The sequence below is a fragment of the Hyla sarda genome, chromosome 5, assembly GCF_029499605.1.
Source record: "Hyla sarda isolate aHylSar1 chromosome 5, aHylSar1.hap1, whole genome shotgun sequence".
NCBI lineage: Eukaryota > Metazoa > Chordata > Amphibia > Anura > Hylidae > Hyla > Hyla sarda.
The window spans coordinates 321,144,448-321,171,761 of NC_079193.1; the positions used below are offsets into that span (position 1 = coordinate 321,144,448).

Consider the following 27,314-nt stretch of genomic DNA (forward strand, 5'->3'; position numbering starts at 1 on the left):
TTACTGCAGCTGAGATCCTACTGAAATAAATGGGAACTGAGCTGCAGTAACCCAGAAGGGCCACTATACAATGTACAATAATGTCTGCTTCCTGCTCTTTTGACTGTTTAGTAGTGCCATGGTTATGGCAAACAGCTGGGTGTCGGCACCCCATCAATCTCATATCGATGACCTATCTTGACAATAGGCTAACAGTACCTTTTGCCCAGAAATTTTTTTCAAGCCACAAAGTAATTTTTATATGGAAAATATAAAACTTTGGATAGTAAAAGATATAGTTCTCCCATCCCCCTTAAGCACACACATCCTGGATATGAATAGTATAAGATAGTCTGGCATCTTATTATTTACAGTCAATGACATCAGTGACAAGGATGGGACTACTGTTATTTTGGAGCATTCTTATTAATGTGTTGAGTTTTCATATAAAAAGTCTATAAGTGAAAAGTAAATTAGACATAGTAATAAAAAAAATTATGTGGTAGAGGTATAACATGATGTGAAATGCTCATAGCGAGGGCTCCCTGCTCACATGTGCATGATAACGCATATTGCGTTCCATGATCTCCTTCATTCTCCGGGACTTGTTGGAGTTACCGGACTTCAATGACTGCTCGGATTTGGTGCTCTGACACCGAGATGAGACTCTTCTTCTCAGGTTTTGTGAGATTGACCTATGAAGATTTTTCATGGATGATGACGCGGCCATAGTTTTGATCCATGGGTGTTGTATGGCATCACTGGCAGCTGACCGGTCTTTGGAATCTACAGTGAGCAATCGGTCTACAAAGTCCTTTGCAAGATTGGAAACACTTGGCCATGGCTGGAAAAAAATAATAATACCTTATTTATTTATTAGGAAATAGTTATATACTACAGTGGTAACATGAATATTAACAATAAATATATAGTACCATTACAATGTATACATCAGAGTACAATAAGAAAGAACTTAAAAGGGCGCTGAACAGAGTGTTAAAGGGGTGGTCTGGGGGAAAAAAACGTATCCTCTATCCAAAGAATAGAAGAAAAGTATCTTCTGGGACCCCCCATGATTTTCTGAACAGGACCCAGCTCTCTAAAAGGAGCACATATTGCAGATGGCAGTAAAATAATCAATCTAAATACATTAAAATCAGTCAGTGCTCCTTTCCTGCAGGCAGCCTCAGTACAGCATTGTTCAGTATATGCAATCGGAAGATTGATGTTATTTAGTTTGGAAAAGTGACATCTTAGGGGCGATCTGATCACAATATACTGTACAAATATCTTTCTAGTGATCTTTGTATACCTAGGCCGGTAACCATGAATAGGGTGTCCTCTACTTCTAGAGGAAAGAAGGTTTCCTCCGTCATGGGGTCAACTTTTCTCTTCACAGATTTTGATAAATCTCCCCCAATGTGTCATTTTTACCAAAAAGTGCAATGCATAGAAACGAAAGCCCCCAACATTTGAAAACGTTTCATTTTTTAAAAGTTTTGTTGGGTTCGTGGTAGATTTTGTGGTAAAATGAGTGACGTTATTACGAAGTACAATTGGTGACACAAAAAGCAAGTCCTCATATGGTTATGTAAGTGGAAAATTAAAAGCATTATGGCTATTAGAAGGAGAGGAGGAAAAAGACGAAAGTGCAAAAATGAAAAGTTCTCCCTTTTTCCGTCACAAAATAATGTCCATTAGTAATAACGGGCTGGGATGGGTTAAAACGGATAATGTAAAAATCACATAGACTAAAATGGGATTTTGTAACAGTCCAGAGGATAGTGGATAAGATGCCTGATTATGGGTGTCCCGCCGAGTGTCTGCACGGAGATTGTGGGGGCCCCTGCGGTTGGACCCCTGTTATCAGACATCTTATCCCCTATCTATAGAAATGGAGTACCCATTAAAGAATGGATTAGAGGGGACTAAGTGTTCTAGATGGAAGGCCACAGAGGAGAATGGTGCAATAGTCAAGTGGGAGATTCAAAGGCAGAGGACTTTTAGGACAGGGGATATAGTTGTGCCATCCACTGTCATTGATAGATGGGGGTGGAGCGAGATGGGGAAGATAGTTTTCTCCATATTAAGTTTCAAAAAGTTGGAGGAGAAGAAGAAAAATATGGCTGATAGACCTGGATAGCAGACAGCAGCTGCTAAAATGAATGCCCAATGACACAGAGGGGTTAAGGTGGCATACTGCAGATTAGCCCTGAAGCTGAGCGGCAATACCATGTCATGTCCCTTTGACAAGTGTGGCGCTGTTTCTAGATGAAAGCAACCATGTTCCATCAATTAGTAAAGCTTTCTAAGACCCACATGGGCTTTATGGAGGGAGATTCATCAAGACCTGTGCTGTGGAAAAGTTGACCAGTTGCCCATAGCAACAAATCAGATTGCTTCTTACATTTTTCAGAGGCCTTTTCATAAACAAAAGAAGCGATCTGATTGGTTGCTATGGGAAACTTGTCAACTTTTCTGCTTTTCATGACCAATGCAAGTGCAGCTTTCCTATTTCTTGAGCATTATAAGAATCTAAGCCAGCCTCTTATTGGTTGCTATGGGCAGCAAGGCCTATTTTGTGATAATTTCTTACCCTTTTCAACAACTCTCAAGAATCATGCTTATTTATGTGGTGAGGGTGTGATGAGGGCAGATGTTATTACCCTAGGGGCAGATTACATTAACCCCTTGTATTCGTGACCCCAGGGCGTGGTTAACCTCAGCACCACCTGAGGTATGGCTGCTGAATCCTGGGCTAGGCGCGGGGCAAATAATTACTCCAATGCAAAGTTACAGAACAACGGCAGCTTTACTGAGGCAGACAGATGGAATAGTCTTTACAGCTCATTCAGACCCAAGGAGATAACCAGTGACTTAGGAGACTTGCGGGCTCACTGGGACTTGTAGTGGACTTGGACAGGATGCTGCAGACCCCTTGCCCCCGCCCCCCCCCTGCACCTGTTCCTTTGTATATCTGCTTCTATACTTGTTATATAGAGTATTGTATATAAAATGTGTTATGCCTTTAAGACCTTTTGTTATGTGATTGTAACCCAGTGAGGTACCAGTGACCATGTGACCTAAGGGTGACATATGGGACCCCACCAGATTCTCCCCCATATAAGCCCTGGGTGGAGCCTCCTAACTCTCTTTAAGTCTTTGCTAAGTTGCAGTAAGATCAAGTCATAGGTGTGTGTCTGGAGTCCTAAAGAGGCCTAATGTCTACAACGCAGCCACGGATCCTCAAGTCCAGTACCCCACAGGTCAAGTCAAAGCCTGGTAAGCTACAGTCGGGGTGAAGTCATAGTCTGCCATAGTCAAGTCAGTCCAAGTCAATCTGTCTTCAGTCAGCGTGGCTGTGCAGCAAATTGTCCCAGTCCACCATAAGTTCCAGCAATCCCTGAGGTCTCTGAAGTCACTGGTCACCTCCTTGGGCCCAGCCAAGCTGTATAGACTGTTACATCTGTCTGACTACAGCTGCCGTTGTTCCGTAACTTGGTGTCGGAGTCATTATTTGCCCCCGTGCCTAGCCCAGGATCCAGCGGTATTCCTTCGGGTGGTTTAACACAAGGGGTTAATGCCATCTTCCCCTAGGGTAATTCCATCATCACACCCTCAACACAGACCGACTTGACTAGGACTGACTAGACTTCACCCCTTGTGTAGCTTACCAGCATTGACGTTCCCCTGTGGGGCACTTGGTGATGGAAGCGTGGCTGTGTGACTAGGCCTTGGGACTCCTCACGACACCAGACACTCTCAGTTCTTGACTGTTCCTCAGCATGTACTCAAGAAGCTCAAGAGACTGAACTAGCTCCTCCCTTGATTTATATGGGAGCACTTTGGAGGGGTCCTATAGGTCACCACACAAGTCACCTGGTCACTGGCACCTTCCCTGGTTACATGACTTGGTAACAACATTTAAAGGCATATGAACAATATAAGGACATTCTCATATATAACATAAGGCACTTAATAACCATTTAAGAAATATACAATAAGGGTGGACTCAGGGGACACTGAGATAGAGTCCGCCACACAGGACAGAAAGGGACAGGAGTGTAACTCCTGTACTGGGCCACCACATTTACATTCAGGGGTCCCTGTGCATACAGCTTAGAGAATGTTACAATGTATCAGTATAGATTAAATCAGTATGGAGTCCAGAACAGGAGTGAGATTTGTACCTCTGCACTGCATGGTTCACCCAGGATTAGCTGGCTGCTGTAGGAATGAGACCTCTGAAGCCAGGGTTCCTTAAAACACCTTGCAAAATAACTTAATGTCTGATGCCATCCAGTACAATACAGGCACTGGAATATATCTTAAAAGGTACAGCTGGATGAACTTATGATTCAGTAGAAAAATAACTTCTTTCACAGATACTTTGAGGAAATTTATCAACAGGTTTAGGGCCTTTTTTGGCATCGGAAAGTCTCTGTTGCACAAAATTTGAGTGAATTTTTTGCTGAAGTGATTTGAACGAAACACCTTTTTGCATTTTTCACTTTGCCGTGGTAGCTGATTTATAATGTGCGACTTTTCTGAAGAAAAAAAAATCATAAATTTGTCGCAATGCCCTCAATGACATTACAAACATTACTTCATATAAACACTATGCCGGACCTGGCTTACAAAAATATGATATATTTTACAGTATGTAATCCTAGCCTTACATACTTAAAGTGTTACTGTCATTAAAAACAACTTTGAAATAGCACATATAGTAGAGTAGGACAGGCACTGCAAGTAGTCAGCTGTCGGCTAAATAACGGAACATGGGTCTGTCTGTGGTGCTAATCGATCCACACAGAAAGCAGTCTAATGTAAACAAACAAAAAGAAAAACAAACTTCAGTACTCACCAAACTAGTCCAACAGAAAAACGGCTGGTTTATTTCAGTTTAGTTTATGAAAATCATAAGTCGCAAGCAGGAGCGTAAAGGTAGACAACAGACTATTACCGGATGACGCGTCACTGACACTAAACAGTCTGTCGTCTCCCTTTATGTCGTCTCCCTGCTTGCGACTCATATCAACTTCCTTCCTGCATCGGGTGATATCAGATGTTCATAAACTAAAGTGAAATAAACCAGCTGTTTTTCTGTTGTACTAGTTTGGTGAGTGCTGAAGTTTTTCTGTTTTATTTTTTATATTTTTCTATTTGTTGGTTCATTGCGCTCCACTCCCTTCTGAGCGGCAGATTAATATATTAGTTCCCGGGCCAGCCTTCTTCCTGGTGCCTGAGCCTGTTACATGGCACTGTCGCACAGCCTTTTACCGGCTGAGACGGGACATCACTGTGGCAGGCAATTAGCTGAATGCATTGTGACGTGTCGGGCACCTAAAAAAGGAAGAAGACCAGAGGAAAGTGATTCCAGTGGCACCTGGGGAGCGATAAAAGGAAAGTTAAGGTTTATTATTTTAGTTGTGCCATCCAGGGCATAATAGCAAAATAAAAATATGCCGGAGTTCTCCTTTAATTGTACATATTATAGTATATAAAGGAGTTTCCCAGGACTTTTAAATTGATGTCCTATTTATGAACTTTACCAGTGGTTCTTAACCTGGGTTCAATCGAACCCCAGGGGTTCGGTGAGTCAGTCCCGGGGGTTCGGCGGGGGAGGTCGCAACAGGACAGGCAAACCAAGCAATTGCTTGGGGCCCTGAGCTGGCCCGGGGCCCTGAGCAGAGCCGGTGTTTGCCCGTCCTGTAGCGACGGGGCAATTCCCCCCATCACTATTAACTCCCTGCGGCCCCGCATTAAGTTTAAAAACGCAGGGCCACCGGGATATAGCGCATGCCGGGACGTCAGTGACGCGTGCGCCCATGGAAACGAAGGCGCCGAGGACCGGAGGTTAGAGAAGGAGGAAGATGCGTGCTGGCCAGCTTGGTAAGTGAACAGCGGCACGTCATCTTCGGTGCTCCGACCACACTGCCAGCCTAATGTGGGGGGAACACTGCCTGCCTAATGTGGGGGGGAACACTGCCTGCCTAATGTGGGGGGAACACTGCCTGCCTAATGTGGGGGGAACACTGCCTGCCTAATGTGGGGGAACACTGCCTGCCTAATGTGGGGGAACACTGTCTACCTAATGTGGGGGAACACTGCCTGCCTAATGTGGGGGAATACTGCCTGTCTAATGTGGGGGAACGATTCCTGCCTAATGTGGAGGAATGCTTCCTGCCTAATGTGGGGGGAAACACTGCCTGCCTAATGTGGGGGGAACACGGCCTGCCTAATGTGGGGGGAACACTGCCTGCCTAATGTGGGGGAACACTGCCTGCCTAATGTGGGGGAACACTGTCTGCCTAATGTGGGGGAACACTGCCTGCCTAATGTGGGGGAACACTGCCTGCCTAATGTGGGGGGAACACTGCCTGCCTAATGTGGGGGAACACTGCCTGCCTAATGTGGGGGAACACTGTCTACCTAATGTGGGGGAACACTGCCTGCCTATTGTGGGGGAACACTGCCTGCCTAATGTGGGGGAACACTGCCTGCCTAATGTGGGGGAACACTGCCTGCCTAATGTGGCGGGAAACACTGCCTGCTTAATGTGGCGGGAAACACTGCCTGCCTAAGGTGGGGGGAACACAGCCTGCCTAATGTGGGGGGAACACTGCCTGACTAATGTGGGGGAACACTGCCTGCTTAATGTGGGGGAACACTGTCTGCCTAATGTGGGGGAACACTGCCTGCCTAATGTGGCGGAACACTGCCTGTCTAATGTGGGGGAACACTGCCTGCCTAATGTGGGGGAACACTGCCTGCCTAATGTGGGGGAACACTGCCATTGTTGTGAAAATGACATGAGAGTGGCACTTGCCAAGGTAAAGCTGCGCATTTCTGAACTTGTCTCTGAAAGATAACAGCAGAAGTCACACTGATTTGCAGTAAATATTCATTATGTTTTTGTGCGAAAATCATGTTTTCATGGTTTTTTTCTTTGTTCTTAATGGTTTTGTTCATTTTGTGCACCTATGTATAAATATATACTTAAATATATATACCTCCTATGTTTTGAATTTGAAAAAATCATATTTTATTTTTCCAATTAAGAGGGGTTCGGTGAATGCGCATATGAAACTGGTGGGGTTCAGTACCTCCAACAAGGTTAAGAACCACTGAACTATACATTTGTCTCACTGAGTTTTGCCATTGTTTGCCTGGTTCTTCTGTCCTCATTTTCTCACACCCTAATACAGTATAATGCTACGTATAAATAATATAATACATGATCGCTAAAAACTTTCATCTATGTAGCAGGGGAGAGATGGTTATCTAAGAAGACAGAGCACATCTTACAATTGGGTGAATTTCCATTCGGTAAGACTCGTCATATGATCTTAGACCTTGTGAAATTAACTACACAGATGTCTGGGAAAAAGAGACTAATGAGAACAGAAAGATTCATTTATATCTTACGATACTTTAAATGTTAATATGAATTAAAACTATAGCCTGATGCCATTAACTCAGAACCAGACAAATGAATAAGAAGAACCTTTGTAGGGAATGTCACAGAGTAACATTGTGCGGAAGGTGACATCAGAGTCCATCAAATTTAACCTATAACGGTGATCAAGCCAGAAGTAAAACAAGGCCTTTCAGAAAGTTGTCTGCTAAAGGGTTAAAACAAAAAACACGTGGATTGAATCTTCATTCTATTTATAGCAGATACTGTGTCTCCAAACTTATGTCATAATGGGAAGTTATAAAATATATATATAAAAAGGATTCAGTATAAACATGGAACCTAGTTACTTTATAGACAGTGCTTCACATCAGATTTTTTATTTTTACTTTTTTGCACACCCAACATCACTAGTTCTACAGCGCTATTTGTTTCATTCTAGCACAGCTATATCTAAACATTTTATTGCTATAACTAGGGCATGTTATCACCAGTCTGACTTAAGGAAAATCCCAGTCTTTAGAGGAAGTGCTTTGTCCTGGGTCAGCTGACTTCCTGTGAACTACAGGATGTCATAATTACCTACTGGATCCTTTAGGCAATTTCCAGATCTCTCCACTCCCCACACTGTTCTATCTGTATACTGCTGCTGATGCCAACTCTGAGCAATCAGGATATATAGTTGTCATAATACACCTTCCCTGAGGTTGTGTTTACACGTAGATTTTTTTTCCTTTTTCATTGCTATAAAAATTTTGCTATCTAGCCCAATTGTGCAACATGAAATATCATTGCTGGAATACTCCTTTAAGGAAGAGTATCAGTGATATATTATATACAAATGTGGGAAAGTTTATGTGACAGATGATAAGGAGCACAGTTCATGAAAGGTTCATTAAGATGCCACAAAGTAAATCGAGCGAAAAGGAAGCGACAAATTGACCCATTCATCCTTGAGACTTTTTAACTTAAAGAAATACAGTATGTAACCTACAGATATATTGTTGCCTTCTTATTGTGCTGCAGTGTATTATATAGCCTTGGCAGGTACTACCTAGTTGTTGTAAGCCTACACAGCCAAGAGTGTCAGTGCTTCTACAGGAAAGCTGGGTCACAAGAATCCTGATTTACATTAGGAAAACCAAGCAAAAAAGTGAAGAGTCCGACAAATGTTGCTTTAGAGACAGTTTTTACGACCTGTATCCAGGGGCATTCACCTGGTTCTTCCCAGTTCTGAACTGACTGCAAAAATAACAACCAATTCACTTAATAGGATCCCAACTCAGCTTTCCCTGAACTCAATTCTACCCGTATACTTTTGATTATGCCACTGAATGTCACTGCAACGTTAACCACCAGGCTGTTCAGCTAATTTAATAAACTACTATAAAGCCATTTTAACAGGGCAGAATTTTAATGGGATTCTTCTGCACTGTCCACAGTGGAAATATTTCCGGTAGAAATTCAGATACCAGCCTCCGCAGAAAGAATTAACAGGTCAATTATGGTATATATGGGCATTAAAGGGACCGTTATACTATAAGGGAGGACAGTGGGACCATTATACTTTAGGGGAGCACAGAGGTGCCATTATACTATATAGGAGGAGAAAGGGACCATTATACTATAAGGGAGGACAGTGGGACCATTATACTTTAGGGGAGCACAGAGGTGCCATTATACTATATAGGAGGAGAAAGGGACCATTATACTATAGAGGAGCCCAGAGGGGACATTATTCTTTAGGGGAGGACAGAAGTACCATTATACTATATAGGAGCACTGAGGGGCCATTATATTATATAGGAGCAATGAGGGGCCATTATACCGAAGTGGAGCACAGATGCATGGCGCTCTCTCATTTTGGAGCCCTGTCGTATTTCAAGGAAACAGTTTAGGGCCACATATGGGGTATTTCGGTAATCGGGAGAAATTACACTACAAATTTTGGGGGCTTTTTCTCCTTTTACCCCTTATGAAAGAGAAAAGTTGGGGGCTACACCAGCCTGTTAGTGTAAAAAAAAAAATGTTTACACTAACATGCTGGTGTTGCCCCATACTTTTTAATTTCACAAGCAGTAAAAGGAAAAAAAGCCCCCCAAAATTAGTAACGCAATTTCTCCTGATTACGGAAATACCCCATATGTGGGCGTAAAATGCTCTGCGGGCGCACAACAAGGCTCAGAAGAGAGAGCGCACCATGTACATTTGAGGCCTAAATTGGTGATTTGCACAGGGGTGGCTGATTTTACAGCGGTTCTGACATAAACGCAAAAACATAAATACCCACATGTGACCCCATTTTGGAAACTACACCCCCTCCCACGGAACGTAACAAGGGGTATAGTGAGCCTTAACACCCCACAGGTGTTTGACGAATTTTCATTAAATTTGGATGGGAAAATGAAAAAAAAAAATTTTTTCACTAACATGCTGGTGGTTACCCTAAATTTTTCATTTTCACAAGGGAATATAGGAAAAAAAAGCCCCCCAAAATTTGTAACCCCATCTCCTCTGAGTAAGAACATACCCCATATGTGGATGTAAAGTGCTCAGCGGGCGCACTACAATGCTCAGAAGAGAAGGAGCGCCATTGGGATTTTGAAGAGAAAATGTGTCCGGAATTGAAGGCCACATGAGTTAACAAAGCCCCCATAGCGCCAGAACAATGGACCCCCCCCCCCCCCACATGTGACCCCATTTTGGAAACTACACGCCTCATGTAGTGTATTAACCCCTTCCCGCAGAATGTCATATATAAACGCCGGGTTGTGCAGTGCGTTCGCGCATCCCGGCGTTTATAAATGACATTCAGTTAACCCGGCGATGCGCAGCATCGCACGGGTTAACTGGCAGAAGTCCCGCTGTTTCCAGCAGGGGACAACTTCTGCTTCACCCCCTTGTCAGCGATCACTGTGATTGGTCCCTGTGGACCAATCACAGTGATCTGGGGTGAAAGTTCAGATCCCCCGCACTGCCCGCCCCTGGAAGTCGGGCAGAACGGGGGACGATGGCTGCGGGGGCTCACGGGGACCTGCGGCATAGGAGGGGAACATCAGGGGACCGGCGGCCTTACCTGGCGGGACCGAGGAGCAGCGGCAGGACCGGCCACGTGGACGAGCAGCGACGGGACCGGCAGGTAAGTATATGGTCCTCAGAAGCAGCAGTGAAGATCTTCACTGCTGCTTCTAGGAGTCTGAAAACTACAACTCCCAGCATGCCTAGACAGCCTTTGGCTGTTTGGGCATGCTGGGAGTTGTAGTTTTGCAACATCTGGAGGGCCCCAGTTTGGAGACCCTTGTATAATGGTCTCCAATCTGTGCTCTTCCAGCTGTTGCAAAACTACAACTCCCAGTATGCACTGACTGTCCAGGCATGCTGGGAGTTTTAGTTCAGCAAGATCTGGCCCTTCAGATGTTGCCGAACTACAACTCCCAGCATGCCCTTCAGCTGTCTGGGCATGCTGGGAGTTGTAGTTTTGCAACAACTGGAGACACACTGGTTGGGAAACATTATCTGTTTCTAACTCAGTATTTCCTAACCTGTGTGCCTCCAGCTGTTGCAAAACTATAACTCCCAGCATGCACTAACAGACCATGCATGCTGGGAGTTGTGGTTTTGCAACAGCTGGTGCACCCCCCCCCCCCCCCCCCTGTGAATGTACAGGGTACATTCACATGGGCGAGGCTTTTACAGTGGGTTTCTCGCATCTTGAGATGCAGCAAATTTTGCACCGGGAAACTCGCTGTAATCCCCCGCCCATGTGACTGTACCCTAAAAACACTACACTACACCAACACAAAATAAAATAAAAATCTAAAAACACTACATATACACATACCCCTACACAGCCCCCCTCCCCCAATAAGAACGTCCGGCACACCACTGTTTCCAAAGCAGAGCCTCCAGCTGTTGAAAAACAACAACTCCCAGTATTGCCGGACAGCCGTTGACTGTCCACGCATGCTGGGAGTTTTGCAACAGCTGGAGGCACCCTGTTTGGGAATCACTGGCGTAGAATACTCCTATGTCCACCCCTATGCAAATCCCTAATTTAGGCCTCAAATGCGCACGGCACTCTCACTTTGGAGCCCTGTCATATTTCAAGGCAACAGTTTAGGGCGACATATGGGGTATCGCCGTACTCGGGAGAAATTGCGTTACAAGGTTTGGGGGGCTTTTTCTTCTTTAACCCTTCATGAAAAGGAAATGTTGGGGTCTACACCAGAATGTTAGTGTAAAAAAATTAAATTTTTTACACTAACATGCTGATGTTGCCCTATACTTTACATTTTCACAAGTGGTAAAAGGGAAAAAAGCCCCCCAAAATTTGTAACGCAATTTCTCCTGACTACAGAGATACCCCATATGTGAGCGCAAAGTGCTCTGGGGGCGCACAACAAGGCCCAGAAGGGAGAGCGTACCATGTACATTTGAGGTGATTTGCAAAGGGGTGGCTGATTGTTACAGCGGTTTTGACAAACGCAAAAAAAAAAAAAAAAAAAACACATGTGACCCCATTTCGGAAACAACACCCCTCACGGAATGTAATGAGGGGTGCAGTGAGAATTTACCCCCCACAGGTGTCTGACGGATCTTTGGAACAGTGGTCCGTGAAAATGAAAACTTGTACAGCCCACTGTTCCAAAGATCTGTCAGACACCAGTGGGGGGCAAATGCTCACTGTACCCCTTGTTACGTTCCTCAAGGGGTCTCGTTTCCAAAATGGTATGCCATGTGTTTTTTTTTTGCTGTTCTGGCACCAGAGGGGCTTCCTAAATGCGATATGCCCCCCGAGCAAAATTTGCTCTCAAAAAGCCAAATATGACTCCTTCTCTTCTGAGCATTGTAGTTCGCCCATAGTGCACTTCAGGTCAACTTATGGGGTACCTCCATACTCAGAAGAGAAGGGGTTACAAATATTGGGGGGTATTTCCTGCTATTAACCCTTGGAAAAATGTGAAATTTGGGGGGAAACACACATTTTAGTGAAAAAAAATAAAAAAATTTTTACATATGCAAAAGTCGTGAAACACCTGTGGGGTATTAAGGCTCACTTTATTCCTTGTTATGTTCCTCAAGGGGTCTAGTTTCCAAAATGGTATGCCATGTGAGGGTTGTTTGCTGTTCTGGCACCATAGGGGCTTCCTAAATGCAACATGCCCCCCAAAAACCATTTCAGAAAAACGTACTCTCCAAAATTCCCTTATCGCTCTTTCCCTTCTGAGCCCTCTACTGCGCCTGCCGAACACTTTACATAGACATATGAGGTATGTGCTTACTCGAGAGAAATCGGGCTACAAATATAAGTATACATTTTCTCCTTTTACCCCTTGTAAAATTTCAAAAATTGGGTCTACAAGAACATGCGAGTGTAAAAAATGAAGATTGTGAATTTTCTCCTTCACTTTGCTTCTATTCCTGTGAAACACCTAAAGGGTTAAAATGATGACTGAATGTCATTTTGAATACTTTGGGGGTGCAGTTTTTATAATGGGGACTTTTGTGGGGTATTTCTAATATGAAGACCCTTCAAATCCACTTCAAACCTGAACTGGTCCCTGAAAAATAGTGAGTTTGAAAATTTTGTGAAAAATTGGAAAATTGCTGCTGAACTTTGAAGCCCTCTGGTGTCTTCCAAAAGTAAAAACTCGTCACTTTTATGATGCAGACATAAAGTAGACATATTGTATATGTGAATAAAAATTTTTATTTTTTTATTTGTAATATACATTTTCCTTACAAGCAGAGAGCTTCGAAGTTAGAAAAATGCAAAATTTTCAAATTTTTCATCAAATTTTAGGATTTTTCACAAGGAAAGGATGCAAGCTACCATAAAATTTTACCACTAAGTTAAAGTAGAATATGTCACGAAAAAACAATCTCGGAATCAGAATGATAACTAAAAGCATTCCAGAGTTATTAATGTTTAAAGTGACAGTGGTCAGATGTGCAAAAAACGCTCTGGTCCTTATGGCCAAAATGGGCTTGGTCCTGAAGGGGTTAAGGGGTACAGTGAGCATTTACGCCCCACAGGTGTCTGACAGATTTTTGGAACAGTGGTCCGTGAAAAGGAAAAATGTAATTTTTAATTTGCACAGTCCACTGTTCCAAAGATCTGTCAAACGCCAGTGGGTTGTAAATACTCACTGCACCCCTTATTAAATTCTGTGAGGGGTGTAGTTTCCAAAATGGGGTCACATGTGGGGGGTCCACTGTTCTGGCACCACAGGGGGCTTTGTAAACGCACATGGCCCCTGACTACCATTCCAAACAAATTCTCTTTCTAAAAGTTCAATGGCGCTCCTTCTCTTCTGAGCATTGTAGTGCGCCCGCAGAGCATTTTACGTCCTAACATGGGGTATTTCCATACTCAGAAGAGATGGGGTTACAAATTTTGCACTATAGTGAAACATTTTTTTTTTCATTTCCACATCCGATTTTAACGAAAAGTCGTCAAACACCTGCGTGGTGTTAAGGCTCACTGGACCCCTTGTTAAGTGCCTTGAGGGGTGGAGTTTCCAAAATGGTATGCCATGTGGGGTTTTGTGCTGTTCTGGCACCATAGGGGCTTCCTAAATGTGACATGCCACCCAAAAACCATTTCAGCAAAATTCACTCTCCAAAATCCCATTGTTGCTCCTTCCCTTCTGAGCCCTCTACTGCGCCCACCGAACACTTGACATACACATATGAGGTATTTCCTTACTCGAGAGAAATTGGGTTACACATTTTTGGGGCTTTTTCTCCTATTACCACTTGTAAAAATTAAAAAACTGGGTCTACAAGAACATGCGAGTGTAAAAAATGAAGATTTTGAATTTTCTCCTTCACTTTGCTGCTATTCCTGTGAAACACCTAAAGGGTTAACAAACTTACTGAATGTCATTTTGGATACTTTGAGGGGTTCCGTTTTTATAATTGGGTCATTTGTGGGGTATTTGTAATAGGAAGGCCCTTCAAATCCACTTCAAAACTGAACTGGTCCCTGAAAAATTCCGATTTTGAAAATTTTGTGGAAAATTGCTGCTGAACTTTGAAGCCCTCTGATGTCGTCCAGAAGTAAAAACATGTCAACTTTATGATGCAAATATAAAGTAGACATATTGTATTTGTGAATAAATATATAATTAATTTGGAATGTCTATTTTCCTTACAAGCAGAGAGCTTCAAAGTTAGAAAAATGCTACATTTTCTAATTTTTCATAAAATTTGGGAATTTTCACCAAGAAATGATGCAAGTATCGTCAAAAATTTACCACTACCATAAAGTAGAATATGTCACGAAAAAACAATCTCGGAATCAAATTTATGAGTAAAAGCATACCAGAGTTATTAATGCTTAAATTGACAGTGGTCAGATTTGCAAAAAATGCTCCCGTCCTTAGGGTCATAATGGGCTCTGTCCCCAAGGGGTTAATATTGGTCTCATTATTGGCAATATATATGGATATATGGGGATATTTCTCCAAATAAAATTTTGTTACAAATCCTGTTAGTACTGTGTGTGTGTGTGGGGGGGGGGGGGGGGGAATGTAAAGAATAAAAATATTATGAAAACTGATCTATACAATTTGTTAGCAGAATTGCTTTTGTAAAGGGAAGGATAATTGAATAGAGGATGACAATCTGATCTGACTGCTGTTTTCCCAGGCAAGCGCACTTTTTTTTATTATCAACTGTTGCCAGAAAGCTAAACAGATATGTGAATTACTTCTGTTAAAAAAAAATCGTAATGCTTCCAGTACTTATTAGCTGCTGAATACTACAGAGGAAATTATTTTCTTTTTGGAACACAGTGCTCTCTGCTGACATCATGAATACAGTGCTCTCTACTGACATCTCTGTCCATTTTAAGAACTGTCCAGAGTAGGAAAAAATCCCCATAGCAAACATATGCTGCTCTGGATAGTTCCTAAAATGGACAGAGGTGTCAGCAGAGAGCAAGGTGGTCATGATGTCCGCAGAGAGCTCTGTGTTCCAAAAAGAAAATAATTTCCTCTGTAGTATTCAGCAGCTAATAAGTACTGGAAGGATTACGATTTTTTAATAGAAGTAATTTACAAATCTGTTTAACTTTCTGGCACCAGTTGATTTAAAAAAATAAAAAGAAAGTTTTCCACCGAATACCCCTTTAAGATGCACACACAGTTGAAATAAAGCACGCAGCACTAGCAGCAGGGGAACCAGCAACCGAGACTTCTGGAGCAGGAAGCATGAATATACCATGCTGCCTGTCCCAGAAACTTTTGGCCAACCAAAATCCTCAGCATCAGGTCCATGATGCTCATAATCTTGCCCCGATTTGATGTGGCATTCCAACCTCTGTGGTGGTCACCATCTAAACCCTCGCCTACCACCTTCCTTGCCACCTCATTGAGTTTTAAAGCAATATTTTATAGTATAAAACACACACACTCTGTATACTTACTTCACTTAAGTAACTATATTTTCCTTTCAGGATCAGCCGGTAAAGTCTTGTTCGATTTTCATCTTCAAAGGGCATAGATCCACTTAGTAAAATATAAGTGATGACTCCAAGAGCCCACATGTCCACTGCATTACTATAAGGTCTTCTCAGAATAATCTCAGGTGCTATGTACTCCGGAGTCCCACATATGGTCCTCATAGACCAGTCTCCTCCTTTGTTACCAGAATTTGCCAAACCAAAATCGGTAACTAATATCTTAGAGTCAGCACCAGGGTGGTAATAGAGAAGATTTTCTGGTTTTAGGTCTCTGTGTGTTATTCCAAGTCCATGGAGGTAGTTTATACCATCTAAAACCATCTGAAGCACCTTGGTTGCATCTCGTTCAGTAAATGATCCTTTAGCAATAATTCTGTCCATCAGTTCTCCACCTGTGGCTAGTTCCATTACCATGTACACTCGGTCATAAGCTTCGAATACTTCAATGAGCTGGATGATGTTGTGATGGCTGACTCTTCTGAGGATGTTAAGCTCTGACTCGCAGACTTCTTTGCCTTCTTTGGCTCTTGTTTCTATCATTTTGATTGCAAATGGTTGTCTGGTAGCTCTGTGCTCAACTCTTACCACTCTGCTGAAACTTCCCCTTCCAATAAGAGCCTTGATATCATATCTGAAAAACAAAATAAATGTAATCACAAATGTATACTTAAATAGTTCTTAAGGTTAGAAAAAGACCAGAGTCCATCAAGTTTGTTCCTACTGTGTTGATCCAGAAGAAGGCAAAAAAAAAAACATGAGGCTGTTGCCAATTGCCACATACCAGGGGGGAAAATTCTTTCCTGACTCCAAAAATGGCATTAGAATAAATCCCTGGATCACCATTTTTCTTTATAGATTTAGTATCCATAACCTGTAATGTTATTACTCATATGAATTCCTTCTCGTTTTTTCTCCATCAACTGATACTGTACCTAACCCTGACATTTCCATCTCGGTATGTGGTACTACCAAAACTCCTGGGCAGCAGGCTCGCTGTCTTGGAGTTATACTTGACTCTGATCTGTCTTTCACTCCCCATATTCAGTCTCTTTCACGTTCTTGTCACCTGCATCTCAAAAACATTTCAAGAATCCGCCCGTTTCTCACTACTGAAACTGCTAAAACTCTCATTATTGCTTTGATTCACTCCCACCTCGACTACTGTAACTCTTTACTAATAGGCCTTCCTTTCTCCAAACTCTCTCCTCTCCAGTCCATCCTTAATGCCGCAGCCAGACTCATCTTCCTCTCCAGCCGCTACACCGACGCCTCCTCCCTGTGCCAGTCACTACACTGGTTACCAATTCAGTCCAGAATACAGTACAAAATCCTCAGTCTCACACACAAAGCTCTCCACAATGCTGCACCTCCCTACATCTCCTCTCTCATCTCCGTCTACCATCCTACACGTTCTCTCCGATCTGCTAATGATCTCACACTAACATCTTCTATAATCCAAACTTCTCACTCCCGTCTCAAAGACTTCACTCGTGCTGCACCAGTTCTCTGGAATGCTATCCCTCAATCCCTCAGACTCAACAACAACATCCATAGTTTCAAATGTGGCCTAAAAACACATCTCTTCAGACAGGCCTATAACAGTCTCTAATTGGCCTCAACATATCCCCAACATACCCCCAACATATCCCCAACATATCCCCAACATATCCTCAACATATCCCCAATATATCCTCAATATATCCCCACACCTCTTGTTTGAATAGTTATTGTGTAATTTTATGTCTGATACTTGTCTTTGTTTGTACCCCATAATTGTAAGCGCTGCGGAATCTGTAGGCGCTATATAAATAAAATATTGTGTCAAGTGGCCTCTGCGTTCAATATTTCAAATGCAATGCACATTTCTTACATTTTAGGGGGGGAAAAGTTTTTTTTGGACAGTAAATATTGGAATCAGAATATGCTGACCCATAACCAGCATTGTTGTTACTAAAATGTAAAGTAGCAAATATTATCACTATTTATGCCCATACAGAATAAAATCATTATTAAAGAGAATCTGTCACTAGGTTATCCTTTCCAAGGGCAGCATAAACTATTCACAATGATACCAACATATTTTCATGCAATAGATCTTACAAAATCATCAATAATATCCTGCAGCACAAGCCCCGTGCAGTGCCATTCCCCCTGCACACTTACCAGTGATTGACAGTTGTCAGTCAACACACAGTATACGCAGGAGGTTGTCAGTCAGCGAGCAAAAGGTGGGCAGAAGTTGTTCCTCACGACTACAGATAAGCAAATTTTTCAAAAATTCGATTCGGCCAGTTTGACAAATTTTTCCCCAAAATTTGGTTAGATTCAAATATATTTGCGCCGAATTGCCATTAAAAATGGCTATTTCCGGGCTACACAGAGCTTTTACACTTACTGCCCCCTATTAGCTTTAACCAGAACAAAACGTAGAACTGCAGAATGCGTATATATTTTTTTTATTTTTTTTTACAGTAATACACCCCATTAGTCTCTGCTTTCTCAGCAATGGCTGCTGAATATATAGGGCTGTGACATCACAGGGCTGGCTGGCTGCTGATAGGCTGCATGTCGCCATGTGATTCAGGGTGATCCCGCCTACCCGCCTTCCCAGACTTCCTTGCCCCATGTCTTCATACATGTAGCCGCCATTTCCCCCCCCCCCCCCCCATACCCCCCCCCCCAGCCCGCACAAAAGCCAGCGATTCGTTACCACGAAGTGCAAGGAAATTCAGATTAGTTCAGAATCGAATTTTTGAAATTCGGAACGAATTCGACTTCGCCCATCTCTGTTGTGACTATGCAGGGCTACCGTGCACACACAAACATTATTGTCAGGACTAGCGGCTGGGGTGAATGCCACAGACCACAGATGTTTACCAGTATGTGTACCTGCACTGTTGTACTACTAGCCCCAGTGCATTAAACTGCAGAACATTCAAGGAAACAGGGCAACATTATAAATAGTACAAGAATGCAGCCTCTTCAGTGTTTACTCCTGCTCATCCTCGCATCATTGTACTTTGTAGCCAAGTTGCAAGAAACTACAATGTTGCCCTATTCACTTGAATGGTAAAGCAATGCAGGTTTGAATGCTGGTAAACTTTGAAAAGGCTGCAGTGTTTGTACCAGGGCTGCGAAACCCTCAAACAGCTGAACTGTGGGTGTGCTGGAAGTCAGACCCCTGCCAACCGAATACTTAGTCAAAGGGGCGTAGCTATACGGGGTGCAGAGGAAGCAGTTGCATCGGGGCCCTGGTATCTAAGGGCACCCCAAAGCACATCTGCCCCATAAGTGAACAGTATTATAATTGGCACATGGGATCATGTTTCAGATTTTTTTGTTTTTAAACCGATTCTTTAACATTTACCTAAACGTTCACATAGCTTTTGACATGTTAGAAGTTGTGATCGGTGGGGGTCCAGCTGCTGTGACCACCACTTATCGATAGAACTAAGACACACAAGTGTTTTTTGAGCAATGTGTCTCTCAGTTTTCGGCTTTCCTCAGCATATTGTTCTATACTTTGGCGCCTTGATTAAACTGACTTAACTAGTGAATTAACATAAACTATGCAGAACACTGACGATCATTTACATAATGCAAGGCTATATATAGACCGTGATGTGCTCTATAATCTTACTTGTCTGGACTTGTACAACCAAATGTACATGAAATATCTTTTCTGTCATCTCTTTAAAGCTTCATGGTTCCGCGATTTCACAACAGAAAGAAAAGGTCTCAGGTAAATGACCTACGACCTCTTCATGTTAAAGTATGACTGGACACAAAATATATTGAAAAAGACTGATAATATTTAGCCTGTGCCGACATAAAGTGTGAACTTGGTGCTTTAGTATAATGATTTCCCTTACTCCTTCCTAAATCTATCTTGAGGATATCCTATTGTCACGTGAGAATTGGTTTCACCAATTATTGCTGTTCTCATTGTAGAATCATTCAGTAAAAAAAAAGGACACAAATTTAATAAAGAGGTGTAATCACAGTAGGTGCCTTCTGCCGACATCCTCTTGCTCCCCACTGGCCTTTGCCCCATGACCTCCTACCACCTTGCTGTTGTGCCTGATACTTCAGGGTGATTAATTTCAAATACATTAAAGGGCTATTCCAGGCAAAAACATTTTATCCCCTATCCAAAGGATAGGGGAAAAAGAGGTCTGATCACGGGAGGCCCGCTGCTGAGACCTCCCGTGATCTCCCTTCAGCACCCGCATTCTATGCAGTTGCTGAATCTCCAGTTTTGGAAACCTCCGGGTTTCCGGAGTAAAGTGAAAAATAAGTGAAATATATGTGTATAGGACAGAGGGAGGGTTTTTGTATGTTTAAATATATATATATATATATATATATATATATATATATATATATATATATATATATATTAGCCATGGGGGATTGGGGGAGGTGATAGATAATAGTACAAAAAATTAAGATGGAGGGGGGGAGGGTTAATCATTACTTCCCCCCCCCCCACCTCCATATTAATCCCCCTGTGCCATTATTCCCCTCTCCATATGGCAAAAGGGGATCAAAGGGGGGGGGAATAATGGCACAAGGGGATTAATATGTAGGGGGGGTGAAGATTATCCCCTTGTTTTATCCCCTTGTGCCATTATTCCCCCCCCCCCCCCCCCCCGATGCCCTTTTGTCATATTCGATAATAATAGCACAAGGGGATTAAGATGGAGGTGGGGGGGGGGAGTAATGATTAACCCCCCCCCCCCCCCTCCATCTTAACCCCTTAAGGACTCAGCCCATTTTGGCCTTAAGGACTCAGACAATTTAATTTTTACGTTTTCATTTTTTCCTCCTTGCCTTCTAAAAATCATAACTCTTTTATATTTTCATCCACAGACTAGTATGAGGGCTTGTTTTTTGCGACCAGTTGTCCTTTGTAATGACATAACTCATTATATCATAAAATGAACGGCCCAACCAAAAAACACTATTTTTGTGGGGAAATTAAAAAGAAAAACGCAATTTTGTTAATTTTGGAAGGTTTCGTTTTCACGCCGTACAATTTACAGTAAAAATAATGTGTGTTCTTTATTCTGAGGGTCAATACGATTAAAATGATACCCATTATTACATACTTTTATATTATTGTTGTGCTTAAAAAAAATCACAAACTTTTTAACCAAATTAGTACGTTTATAATCACTTTATTTTGATGACCTATTACTTTTTTATTTTTCCGTATAAGCGGCGGTGTGAGGGCTAATTTTTTGCGCCATGATCTGTACTTTTTTTTGATACCACATTTGCATATAAAAAACTTTTAATACATTTTTTATAATTTTTTTTAATAAAATGTATTAAAAAAGTAGCAATTTTGGACTTTTTTTTTTTTTTACATTCACGTCGTTCACCGTACGGGATCATTAACATTTTATTTTAATAGTTCGGACATTTACGCACGCGGCGATACCAAATATGTCTATAAAATTTATTTTTTACGCTTTTTGGGGGTAAAATAGGAAAAAACGGACGTTTTACTTTTTTATTGGGTGAGGGGATTTTTCACTTTTTTTTTACTTTTACTTTGGCATTTTTTTTACATTTTTTTTACACTTGAATAGTCCCCATAAGGGACTATTCATAGCAATACCATGATTGCTAATACTGATCTGTTCTATGTATAGGACATAGAACAGATCAGTATTATCGTTCATCTTCTGCTCTGGTCGGCTCGATCACAGACCAGAGCAGAAGACACTGGGAGCCGTAAGCAGGAAGGTGAGGGGACCTCCGTGCGGCGTTCTGAATGATCGGATCCCCGCAGCAGCGCTGCGGGCGATCCGATCGTTCATTTAAATCGCGCACTGCCGCAGATGCCGGGATCTGTATTGATCCCGGCACTTGAGGGGTTAATGGCGGACGCCCGCAAGATCGCGGGCGTCGGCCATTGCCGGCGGGTCCCTGGCTGCGATCAGCAGCCGGGATCAGCCGCGCATGACACGGGCATCGCTCCGATGCCCGCGGTTATGTACAGGACGTAAATGTACGTCCTGGTGCGTTAAGTACCACAGCACCAGGACGTACATTTACGTCCTGCATCCTTAAGGGGTTAAAGGGGTATTCCAGGAAAAAATATCCTTATATATCCTTATATCCTTAATATATTTTTATATATCAACTGGCTCCAGAAAGTTAAACAGATTTGTAAATTACTTCTATTAAAAAATCTTAAACCTTTCCATACTTATGAGCTTCTGAAATTGAGTTGTTCCTTTCTGTCTAAGTGCTCTCTGATGACACGTGTCTCGGGAATCACACAGTTTAGAAGAAAATCCCCATAGCAAACCTCTTCTAAACTGGGCAGTTCCCGAGACACGTGTCATCAGAGAGCACTTAGACAGAAAAGAACAACTCAACTTCAGAAGCTCACAAATACTGAAAGGATTAAGATTTTTTAATAGAAGTAATTTACAAATCTATTTAACTTTCTGGAGCCATTTGATATATAAAAAAGTTTTTTCACTGGATAACCCCTTTAATCTCGTGTGCCATTATTCCTCCCTCCCTCTGATCCCCTTGCGCCATTTCCCCCCCTCCATCTTAATCCTTTTGTGCCATTAATCCCCCTCCATCTTAATCCCATTGTACCATTCCCCCTTCCCCTGATAACCTTTTGCCATATCGGATAATAATGGCACAGGGGGATTAAGATGGAGGGGGAATAATGGCACAAGGGGATTAAGTATGGCATTAGTATAAAGGTAAGAACACTCCTTTTGTCCGTGGGTACCCCTCGCGCTTAAGTTTCGCACGAGGGGGTACCTGCAGACATACTTTCAGCCTTTGGGGGTACAGTCGCCAAAAAAGTTGAGAACCACTGCTCTAGAAAGTGAGACTTTTCTACTGCCAACACATCACCTTTAAGATCTGACTGTTCACTTGCTGTTTAAGGGCACATTTACACTACGGAATTTTGGCTTGGAATTTCCACATGGTAATTCAGTGCATATTCTGCTTGCAGCAGACTCCCATTAATCTAGATGGGATTCTGCTGCTCCATTCACACGACAGAAGTTCCATAGCAGAATTAAATTCTGCCAGAAGATTTAACATGTTCAATCCTTCAGCAGAATCCTCCAGAGAAGTGCTGACACTGCACTTGAGCCGATTCCAGAGGATCTGACAAGACATTTCTCATTGAAATTCTGGTCGGAATTTCCATCATGTGAATGGGGCATAACATTTTGCCACAAGAATATCAATGTTATTCACCTGACAGTGGTTTTAATGTCATGGTGGATCAGCGTTCTGATGTTTGGTGCTCTATAAGAAAGCATATGTGTCACGATTCGGCTGGCTGGAGGTGGATCCTCTGTGCCAGAGAGGGATTGGCGTGGACCGTGTTGGTGGACCGGTTCTAAGTTGCTACTGGTATTGGTCTTGCAGCGGCGGTAGCAACCAGGTCGTATCCACCAGCAACGGCTCAACCTCTCTGACTGCTGAAGATAGGCGCGGTACAAGGGAGTAGACAAGAGCAAGGTCGGACGTAGCAGAAGGTCAGGGCAGGCAGCAAGGATCGTAGTCAGGGGCAACGGCAGGAGGTCTGGAACACAGGCTAGGTACACACAAGGAAACGCTTTCACTGGCACAATGGCAACAAGATCCGGCGAGGGAGTGCAGGGGAAGTGAGGTATAAGTAGGGAGTGCACAGGTGAGAATACTGATTAGGCCTGCTGCGCCAATCAGTGGCGCAGTGGCCCTTTGAATGGCAGAGACCCGGCGCGCGCGCACCCTAAGGAGCGGGGCCGCGCGCGCCGGGACAACACAGACGGGGAACGGGTCAGGTACGGGAGCCGAGATGCGCATCGCGAGCGGGCGCGTCCCGCATCGCGAATCGCATCCCGGCTGGGAGTAATATCGCAGCGCACCCGGTCAGCAGGTCTGACCGGGGCGCTGCGAATGAGAGAACGCTGCGAGCACTCCGGGGAGGAGCGGGGACCCGGAGCGCTCGGCGTAACAGTATGACTGTGTTACCTTTCCATATAGGCAACATTTTCCAATCAGATTTCTACTCCAACACCATATATGATATCTCAGGTCATTATGGTCTTTCCTGACCAGCTTGGGTTTTGCAAACCACAAGGTTTAAGAGATTACAACAATGGCCCTCATTTACTTAGAAAATCGGGTTGTAAGTCTATCTTGCTTTCTTACCCGACTGCTTTTTCCCCCTGGTATTTATTATTATGTCGCATCCTGTTTGTCGCACGTGGGTTTTGTAGGTTTTGGTTTCCAACTCCTCTGAGCTGTCGGGAAAAAATCTACAACAATACAACAAATTCGGGTTGGAAACCTTTATAAATACGTGGGAAAGCTCAGAAATGTCGGGTAACGCCCCTTTTTCGGGTTTGGGAGAATCCACATCGGGTCCGTCGGGAAAAAATGTTGCATCGTGTCGCAGACTGGCGCACGATGTCTGCGACATGGCGCAGACAGATGCGACAAAAAAAAACGACAAAAGAGGTCGGGTTTAGAATAGTAAATGAGGGCCAATGTCTTAAACATGCAAACATTTTATAATTGTTGAAGTGTACATTTGGGGGTTTGACCACCTCAATCTCCATGGGGGAGATTTATCAAAACCTGTGCAGAGGAAGAGTGGTGCAGTTGCCCATAGCAACCAATCAGATTGCTTCTTTCATTTTCCACAGGCCTCTTTAGAGGCCTGTGTAAAATGAAAGAAGCAATCTGATTGGTTGCTATGGGAAACTGCACCACTCTTCCTCTGCACTGGTTTTGATAAATCTCCCCCCATATGTTTAGTAAATATAGCAGTAATGCAATTCAAAATAATTCACATATTCAATGTTTGAAAATATCTTAGCGCGCTTAGCAGCCGCATCTTTAACGTTTGTATAAGTTATCATATCCCGATCTGTTTCTTACTGTTTCTCACTTTTTTTGTTAAAAATGCTGTCTACCTAAAATATGTCAGTGCTTTTGGTGTGTTATGCATAAATCAAGCCTACGGGTTGACTTTTGGGACTGTGATGCATGGCTGGACTTGGCTCCTTTTTAATCACATGTACATAAAGCAAAGTCATCATTTCACTTCTTCTAAGAAGAGCTGTACTTTTCTATGGGATTAAAATAACGCCAAGAAAAATGCCATGTGGGTTTTAACTTTGGCGTTTTTGAAGGCGTTTTTTTTTTTTTTTCTTTTTTTGGACTTATGCAATCCAAAAAAGTGATGGAGACACCTTTTTTAATAACATTTCGTAGGGTACCATTAAAAAAAGGGGGGGGGGAAAGATACAGTAGTGATGGAAAAAAATTGTATTTAATGAAATGTATCTTTTTTTATAATAACATTTTTATAAATTTTTGAACAGGGATCAATTTATGTGTGTGGGCAGAGCACTAAAAATGTCACCGATAATAAAAATGTAGTGTGTGTGTGTTTCAATTTTTTCTTTTTCTTTTAAAATTTTTATGTAGTACTACTACTCCCAGCATGGAACACACTGTACTAATTGACAGATTGCCCCGGGTTTTGTTGCAATCCTCCTGTATAATGTATAGATGCGGCGGCTGCTCTTCTATGGTCCCCTGCAATGACGTATATATACACATATTCATATTTCCCGCAGAGCTGTGATTGGAGAGATGGTTCCAGCCAATCACAGCTCTCTGCGGGAAATATGAATAGGTGTATATATGTACCTCAGTGCGGGTGATCTGCTGTGATTTTTCCTTAGCTGCAGGTATTACCGCTCCCAACATGGAGCACACTCTGCTCCATGCTGGGAGCTGCAGGTATTACTGCTCCCAACATGGAGCACACTCTGCTCCATGCTGGGAGCTGTAGTACCTGCATTTATAGACAGATCGCAACAGGTGTCAAAACTGACACTCGCTGCGATCTGTCTATTAAAGCAGGTACTACAGTTCCCAACATGGAGCAGAGTGGCCCATAGCCCAAAAGGGGCCACACCAGCGGTCGCTGACTTCGACTGGCCCAGCTCCCGGAGGGAAGGTCCAACAGACTCAGTTCAGGGCTCCCCTGGTAGGTCTGGATCTCCCCTACCAGCCCTCCAAATATGCAGTTAAGTACAGATTATAGCGGGTGTCACTCCTGACACCCGATGCAATCGTCCTATCTATTGCAGAGATGCGGAGCAGCTCTATTCAGCGCTCGCATCTCTGCACTACACTCCCGCCAGTGATATGAATAGAACATCACTGATTCATATTTCCCACTGAGAGCGGTGATTGGCTGCAACCATCCAGCCAATCCCCACTCTGGGCGGAAAATATGAATGAGTGATGTTCTATTCATATCACTGGCGGGAGTGTAGTGCAGAGATGCGAGCGCTGAATAGAGCTGCTCCGCATCTCTGCAATAGATAGGACGATTGCATCGGGTGTCAGGAGTGACACCCGGGGCGATATATCTATTAGTACAGGTACTACTACTCCCATCATGGAAAAGTCTGTTCAATGCTGGGAGTAGTAGTACTACCTAAAAAAAAATTAAAAAAGGAGGAAAAAAAAGTGAAACTCACAGACACACTTTATGAAAAAATTAATTAACATTTCGTTATAAAAATTAAAATTTTGTTAAATATATTTTTTCCCATCCCTACTGCATCTTTTTTTATTTATTTTTTTTTATTTTTTTTTTTGGTACCCAACAAATTTAAAAAAAAAACGCCAAAGGGGCCAAAAATGCTATTTCAACTCAAATGCAAAAACGCCAGATAAAATGCCAGAAAACACGTCAGATGCAGGAAATTGCACTGGTGTTTTTTTCTGGCAGAAAAAAACAAGTGGAATCCTAACCTAAGTTGTCATATATAAATAGTCATTCATACTGAATAGTACTGTGCATTAAAATTTGTAAAGATGTCTTAGAAGGAGTTATCATCTGGGGTGCAGTCTAAAGATGATGCACATACTGTACACTATGTGCAACTTTTAAGAGACATGTATTTATATGTAATACAAACATTTTGAAAAGTAATGAGAAATACTTGCCTTGCTATAACTCGGGGGTCAAATTTTGCACGGTATCGAGCTACTTGATTCCTCTTTTCCTCGATGTCCTGATCTCTTTTAGGTTCTTCTTGCAAACCCCAAAATTCGGCTTTGCATTTTACTGGTTCACCACAGAACTGGACGGGGACTATGGCACGGATGAGCTTGACGTAGTAAGGGTTCTTCTTGAGGGGAGGTTCCATGGGCTCTGGGAGCACCTTACTGCTGACTACGCACCCCATCTCAGGAAGATAGGAGCAAAAGGAATAAAACCAGGAAACTGGGACCCATTACACATCCAGTTACCAGAGACAAAAAGAAGAGAGATTCTCCTGAGCAGCTCCACCAGCTCCTCCTACACACTGTCCATGACAACATCTAATAGCTGAGTACATAGTGTGTGACACATGGACATGGAGCTGGGGGAGGCAGCCT

At 42.8% G+C, this 27,314-nt stretch overlaps 1 protein-coding gene across 1 annotated transcript; it reads right to left on the bottom strand.

Moving 5' to 3' along the window:
- Window positions 1–194: 194 nt before the first annotated feature.
- On the bottom strand, window positions 195–27,314 carry PSKH2 (protein serine kinase H2). The gene is made up of 3 exons (XM_056522275.1): window positions 26,880–27,314; window positions 15,831–16,497; window positions 195–823 (listed from the first exon to the last, which is right to left on the bottom strand). The coding sequence occupies exons 1-3, from the start codon at window positions 27,119–27,121 to the stop codon at window positions 509–511; spliced, it is 1,224 nt and encodes a 407-aa protein (XP_056378250.1). The 5' UTR covers window positions 27,122–27,314; the 3' UTR covers window positions 195–508.

Bases quoted from the DNA above. Each gene is read 5' to 3' on its own strand.
- PSKH2 (XM_056522275.1), bottom strand. From the start codon at position 27,121: ATGGGGTGCGTAGTCAGCAGTAAGGTGCTCCCAGAGCCCATGGAACCT. The intron at 16,498-26,879 runs GCAAGTATTTCT...TTTGTTTTTCAG, and splicing joins GACCCCCGAGTTATAGCAAG to ATATGATATCAAGGCTCTTA. The intron at 824-15,830 runs GTAAGTATACAG...ATTTTTTTCCAG, and splicing joins AATATAGTTACTTAAGTGAA to CCATGGCCAAGTGTTTCCAA.